Source organism: Trachypithecus francoisi, unplaced genomic scaffold (genome assembly GCF_009764315.1).
Source record: "Trachypithecus francoisi isolate TF-2019V2 unplaced genomic scaffold, Tfra_2.0 Lachesis_group11, whole genome shotgun sequence".
NCBI classification, from domain to species: domain Eukaryota; kingdom Metazoa; phylum Chordata; class Mammalia; order Primates; family Cercopithecidae; genus Trachypithecus; species Trachypithecus francoisi.
Genome location: NW_022681456.1, coordinates 79,650,982 through 79,657,273, shown reverse-complemented (window position 1 = coordinate 79,657,273; position 6,292 = coordinate 79,650,982). Strand labels below are relative to the sequence as shown.

Sequence of the window (6,292 nt, the reverse complement as noted above, 5' to 3'; positions counted from 1 at the left end):
TAAAAAAAAAAAAAAAGAAAAAGAAAAATAAATGATTGGGTTATGAGGTCTTTGCCCTTATGAATAGATAAATCATCTATGGATTAGTGAATCAATGAGTTAATGGATTAATGGTTTGCCACAGGAGTGAGACCGGAGGCTTTCTAAGAAGAGGAAGAGAGATCTGAGCTAGCATGGACAGCCACCTCACTATGTGATTCTCTGTTCCAGCTTGGGATCCTGCAGAGATTCCCTGCCAGCAAGAAAGCTCTTGCCAGATGTGCCTCCTTGACCTTGGACTTCCCAGTTCTAGAACTGTAAGAGGTACATTTTACTTCTTGTAAATTATCCAGTTTTAGATATTCTGTTATAAGCAACAGAAAATAAACTAAGATGGGGTGAGAACAACAGTCTAGAATCAATGACTCCGGGCATGTTAAAGAGCAGAAGACCATGTGCCCAGCCTGGGGAGGGGTCTGGCAAGGAGATCTGACTGCTTTCTTTGACCCCTGAAGTCATGAGTGATCTTCCCTGATTCATCTTTGTGCAAGACACAGCCCTGAACTGTGGGGGAGGAAAACAAAGTTTCAGGAGGAGGAAGAGGTGACCGAGACCCCTTTGAAAGACTTTAGTCCTTTGGGGAAGATAATTCACACATCTAAAACACAGTCAAAAGTGGCTTCTCTGCACCGCATCACAAGAATAACTTTAATGGATTCGACTGGTCTTTTCAGTCAAGTGCCAGTTGTCACTGTAGTGGCTCATTACTTTACTGTCTGACCTAATTAGCCATTGCCAGCCAATTTGGCCCAGTGTAGAATGTATGAGTAGAAGGCAGGAGAGATGAATTTCCGATAAAGGTACCAGAAAGTGGCTTTAGTATCAATGGCCTAGGCTTTGATTATTTTCAGGATGATAAATCCTAGTCCTTTGGAAGTTGATTTAATTTTTGGAAATGTTCAAATGTCACTAGGAGTAATGTGTGAAGAATTAGAGGTGGATGACAACTGGAGTGGCATTTGGACTCAAAGGAGGCTCAGCACATGTGGATGTGGCTCAAAGTGAATAAAAGGCCTTGTTAGAGGCTCTGCCTTCTAGGCAGGCTGTGACTGGCCAAGGGCCTAGGTCAGGACATCCTATGCCTTGTGTTGGTCCAGGGAGGGCTCTTCTCCCTGCCCTTCCTCCAGGGCCCATCCCATAGAGCACAGACACACAGCAAGTTGGATGCTTTCGTTTTAATAACTCTGGGCTACAAGGGTATTTAAGGCTTTAAGTCCAGTGATCCCATTCTTTTCAGCTTCTCATGCCCACGGTTTTGACAGACCGAATTTCTTCAGCAATTTTTGTGCAAATTCATTTCCTTCTAGAAGGAAAGATGAGACAAATGAGGCTTTTAGGTGCCAGCTCCACTCCTTTCATTTCTTCTCAACTCCATCTTCTGCTTTCCAGACTTACTGAGACTCTGGAGAGGCTTACACAGAAGTTGGAGGGATTGAGATTAGATTCACCAGAGCCTGAAGGACCTACCCTCTTCCCCACCTTGGCAGGGGCAGGGGGCAAGAAGAATAGAAGCAAGCAGCTCCACTGTGGGAAGGTTGGGGGTTAGACCCCAGGGGAATCAATATCAGACAACATGGCACATTGAATATGTTCTTTCTTTTGAGACAGGGTCTTTCTCTGTCACCCAGGATGGAGTGTAGTGGCACGATCTCGGCTCACTGCAACCTCTGCCTCCTGGGCTCAGGTGATCCTCCCACCTTAGCCTCCCAAGTAGCTGGGACTACAGGCACACGCCACCACGCCTGGCTAAGTTTTGTATTTTTTTTTTGTAGAGATGGCATATTGCCGTGTTGCCCAGGCTGGTCTTGAACTCCTGGGCTCAAGCAATCCACCTGCCTGGGCCTCCCAAAATGCTGGGATCACAGGCGTGAACCACCATGTCCAGCCAGCAATTTGAATCTGGATGAGAAATTGGAAACATATGAAAGCACAAAGTGAGGGGTCTTCAACAGCAGGGGCTGTGGCAATTCCAAGTCTCATATGTGAGAGTGGAAATGGGGCAAGTTCTCTCCCATCTCCCATCCCTGGATGGTGGGTGGTGAGTATTCTCATTCCCACAAAGCCTTGCCTTGGGATGCACTCACTTTCAATGAATTGTTTTCCACCTTCCACGCCTCCAGGTATTCCTTTTCCTGCTCTTGCAAAAGCTTGTTCTTTTAGTAAGATACTTTTCTCCACTATGGATTCTAATTTTGGAGCAGAACAATCACATCAGCAGAAAATTCACCTCATTTAAAGAGAACTCTGCACTGCCCCGCCTGCACCCCGCCCCCCACCCGTCCCCCACTCCACCCAGGACATCATCCCTACACAAAGTCCTAAAGTGCAGAAGCTTTGCTGAGGGCTCCAGCACTTCTTTCATAGGAAGTTGTGTGAGCCAGGACAGAAACCATGTATAGTGCAGGCTGCAGCATCTACTATTGTGGAAATGTTTTGTGTGGGTGCAGTGCACAATCCCATTTGTGCCTTTGTGTTCAGGTGTTTGAGTCTACCTGCTTCTCACCAGGCTTATCTCTGGGCATGCAAGTGTGATGTGGGCCTGCAGCCAGAGATTTTTCTAGGTTGTTGATCTGACATAGAGACAGAGACTTACTCAGGGGGTTTAGTTCCTGCCTGCTTGAGGTAACCTTGGCTGTCCCCTGAACTGCTGCCGAAGTCTCCTGGGCTGTTGTGGTTGTCTCTGGGGGTGAAGCAGATGCTGCTGGATCTGAGATCTCTTCGTTAGGCTTAGCTATGAATGCACAAATTGATTGATTTTAGCAAAGCCAAAATGTTTGGTTCTTTTGGAATCCAGGATACCTAATGTGTGCTGGGTGCCAGGATACAGAAGTGATATGGCTTAAACCCTGCCCCCTTAAGGGACATAGCATTTCTGCATGCTGTGTGTCTCTTGGAATGCAGTGGACAAGGTTGGGGAAGGATTTGGGCTAGGGGATGGTGAGAATCAGGGAGCACTTCATAGAGAAGCTGGATCTTGAAGGCAGGATGTTAGCAGGAAAGGATGTTCCAAAGAGGCTTCGCTGGGGGCAGGCAGCGAGTAAGAGGTCAGGTGAAGGCATGTGTGGGATAGGTGTGGGGAATGGAAACAAGTTCAGTTTAGCTGATGTGGGTATGACATAAAAGAGAGTCATGGAAAATGGGGTTGGGAAATGAGGTTAGAGGCCTGATAACGGTTACCTTGCTAAGGAATTGGGAGTAATGGGAGGTGTTTGCAGGTGAAGGTATTAATGCCATGTGAGACATTGCCCTTACCACTTAACCTCATGTTTCTCTCCCTTTTATTCACAATAACCTTTTCCCCATGTTCCCTATTGGCCTTGCCTCTCTGGGTCATCCTCTTTTGTCCTTAGCTTTGTGCCATTTCAACCCATGCTACCTTCTTTATTATATTACCTGCCCCTCCCCATTACCACCAAGCACAGAATTCAGATCTCCTCCCACTGGCTTCTTCTCCCAGCCACCACTCACATCCCTAACTGTTAAAGCTTCCCAACGAGGGCTAGGACAGGTGGGAGGGGAGGACTCACAGGTCCCAGCTTCCTGGGCAGGATCAGCATCCGTCGAGTCAGAGGAGGCATCTTCTGCAATGCAGGAAACACACCAGATGAGAGCAAGGACCGAACCGGACCCACCCGAACCACCCTCCCCTCCCATTCCCAAAGTTTATCTCCTAGGAATGCTCATGGATAGAAGGGGATGAATTTCCCTTTTGGTTGGACGTGCGCTTCTACCGTATCAGTGGGTCTAGTGGGGCACTCTCTGATGTTTAACTCCTGTGGCTTTTGAAACAGGTTCCTTTCTGAGAAGTGCAATGTCTCTTGGAACAGTGCCTTCCTCCTGACTGGCCCCTGGCTTGGGAAGCTTCCCTGAGGTGTCTGTCAGGGAGCTGGCCATGGTCAGAGGGGCTCAACCTCCTCTGTGGTGGAGGAGGACAGTATGTGGGGGTCATGGGGCCATGTTTGAGTGATTTCCAGGATTGAGACCCCAGCCCTGATCCTCTTTATTCTTTCAACACAACATTTATGCAAAACTCTGTGCCAAGAGATGGAGGGGCAGTGCTGAAGAGGGCAGACAAGTCCCCTGCCCTGACAGAGCTTACATCTGTCCTTTTACGGAATTATTTAATGACTGGTGTGACAGTGCTGGAAGGGAACGTGCAGCCTGGTGCGAGAAGAGCATATGGGATCTGATTTGTTCCACATGTGCATGGAAGCCGTTTTTGGGGGAATTGTATCTAAACTGAGATTTCCTAGATGAAAAATCATTGGCCAGGTGGCATTAGAGTTGGTTGGGCGAAGGGGCCAGGGAGAGGGAAGGCATTCCAGATGAGGAAAGAATAAGAAGAAAGATCCTGATGTTCAATGAACAGCAGGATCATCATGGCCCAAGTGGTGCTTCTGTGGATTAAAAAAGGCATCCCCGCCGGGCGCGGTGGCTCACGCCTGTAATCCCAACACTTTGGGAGGCTGAGGCAGGCAGATCACCTGACGTCAGGAGTTCGAGACCAACCTGGCCAACATGGTGAAACCCCATCTCTAATAAAAATACAAAATTAGCCGGGCATGGTGGTGCGTGCCTCTAGTCCCAGCTACCCGGGAGGCTGAGGCAGGAGAATCACTGGAACCCAGGAGGTGGAGGTTGCCGTGAGCCGAGATTGCGCCACTGCACTCCAGCCTGGGCAACAGAGGGAGACTCGGTCTCAACAACAACAACAACAACAAGAAAACAGCATCCCTTCCTCCTAAGAGACACAGTCAGGGGCCAGGCTCACTGCTTGGCAAGTAGAGTGTGGGCCAGATTTTAAGCTTCTACCACTCCTTGCCTGGGCACCCTCGTGTAGGAGACACCCTGCTCAACTACATGCAGTGGCCCAGAGGAACCGCAAGAAGCCAGTGTAGCTGAGCCTAGTGGGTAAACAATGGTGTGTGAGGAGATGAGCTGGGAGGGCAGGCAGAGGCCAGAGAGTTCTGGGTTTCCCTGGCCAGTGGGGTGCAGAGGCCACGTGTGGAGAACTGGGAGAGGAGTCACTTGCCGAGGCAGGGAAGCCAGAATAGCACTGAGAGAGGAGGAGGGAGGTGAAGGCAGGAGTGAGGGCGTCCTTGGCCTGGGAGGATTCTTGTGGGGTGCAGAGGAAAGGCCATACTCACCAGCATAGACCAGGGCCCCAGCCACAGCTGCCAAGAAGAAGAGAGTGGTGAATTTCATTCTTTGGGATGAGGAGTGAGTATAACCACAGAATCTGTAGAGAGTCCGGGGAATAAGGATGCTGAAACTGCTGGGCCCTTTTAAGGATATCAAGGGCCAATGGGAACCAAGCTTGGAGAGGTGTGACTTCCACATCCTCCTCCCCTTCTTCCCCAGACTGTCACCTGCTAAGTCAACAAAGGCTAGCTTGGGCTGGTTGATACCTGGGAGCCTTGCAGGCAGGTCCTGGATGGGAGCCGTTCTCTATTAACTCCCAGCCATCCCTTTTCTTTCTCCCTCCTCCCTTCCCCACCATACCTGCCCTCTGGGTTCACACCCCAGGGCTCTCAGGGACAGTAGGCAGAGCACATTTCACTTGGGGAGTTTCTGGGATATGTCTGTTGAGGGTTCTAGTAGAGAAATCTTAATCTTGTTATCTCTCCAGGAAGAGGTTGAGGGTTCAGGAGATTATGTTGTTCACCTTCTGTCCCAGTCTACGTAGGACTCAGTGCAGGGTTTGAAGGTTTCCCCAAACAAAGTGAGCCCCTTTCCCTGGGAGGCCACAACCAGAACACTTGAGGCCTGAGTTCCTGGCTACTTTCTCCCTGTGAGGGGATGGGTTTGAAGGTGCGTGTGCCTTCTCTGGAGTTGTTCTCTGTTCTTGACATTATCTAGCCCCTAAAAAGAACTCCTCCAGGCTCACATAGGCCTGTCAATCTCTGCCTTCAGGCCTAATCAATGGGACCCCGCATTTCTGAGAGACTCTTCTGGTCAAAGCATGATAGTGGTTCACTGAAATTGGAGTTTGGTTCTCACTTCAAGTGGGGAGCTGACTCATGGTGTGAATAATCCAGAAAAGCAGATTATTCTAGAGAAGCTTCTCTTTGACTTGGGGTTTCTTCGTCTCCTGATCTGGGACTCTAGAGGTCTGGATTTTGAGTTCTGGCTTTGTCATATGAAAACGTTCGGATTTGAAAAGTTATAGGATTTTTATTTGTTGTCTAGCAGTTGTGGCTTCTATGTACAGCATAGTGGTGGAGATTAAGTGAGATAATATACGGCAAAGCAT

General features: G+C 49.1%; 1 protein-coding gene across 1 annotated transcript; it reads right to left on the bottom strand.

Moving 5' to 3' along the window:
• Window positions 1-1,199: 1,199 nt before the first annotated feature.
• Window positions 1,200-5,292, bottom strand: LACRT (lacritin). Its single transcript, XM_033223544.1, has 5 exons — window positions 5,187-5,292; window positions 3,567-3,620; window positions 2,633-2,770; window positions 2,124-2,225; window positions 1,200-1,342 (listed from the first exon to the last, which is right to left on the bottom strand). The coding sequence occupies exons 1-5, from the start codon at window positions 5,242-5,244 to the stop codon at window positions 1,281-1,283; spliced, it is 414 nt and encodes a 137-aa protein (XP_033079435.1). The 5' UTR covers window positions 5,245-5,292; the 3' UTR covers window positions 1,200-1,280.
• Window positions 5,293-6,292: the final 1,000 nt, after the last annotated feature.

Excerpts from the sequence above, each read along its gene's own strand:
- LACRT (XM_033223544.1), bottom strand. The coding sequence starts at position 5,244 with ATGAAATTCACCACTCTCTTCTTCTTGGCAGCTGTGGCTGGGGCCCTG. Across the intron at positions 2,226-2,632 it reads GCAGGAACTAAACCCCCTGA|AATCCATAGTGGAGAAAAGT; the intron begins GTAAGTCTCTGT and ends CTCCAAAATTAG. Across the intron at positions 1,343-2,123 it reads TGGAAAACAATTCATTGAAA|AAGGAAATGAATTTGCACAA; the intron begins GTGAGTGCATCC and ends CTTTCCTTCTAG.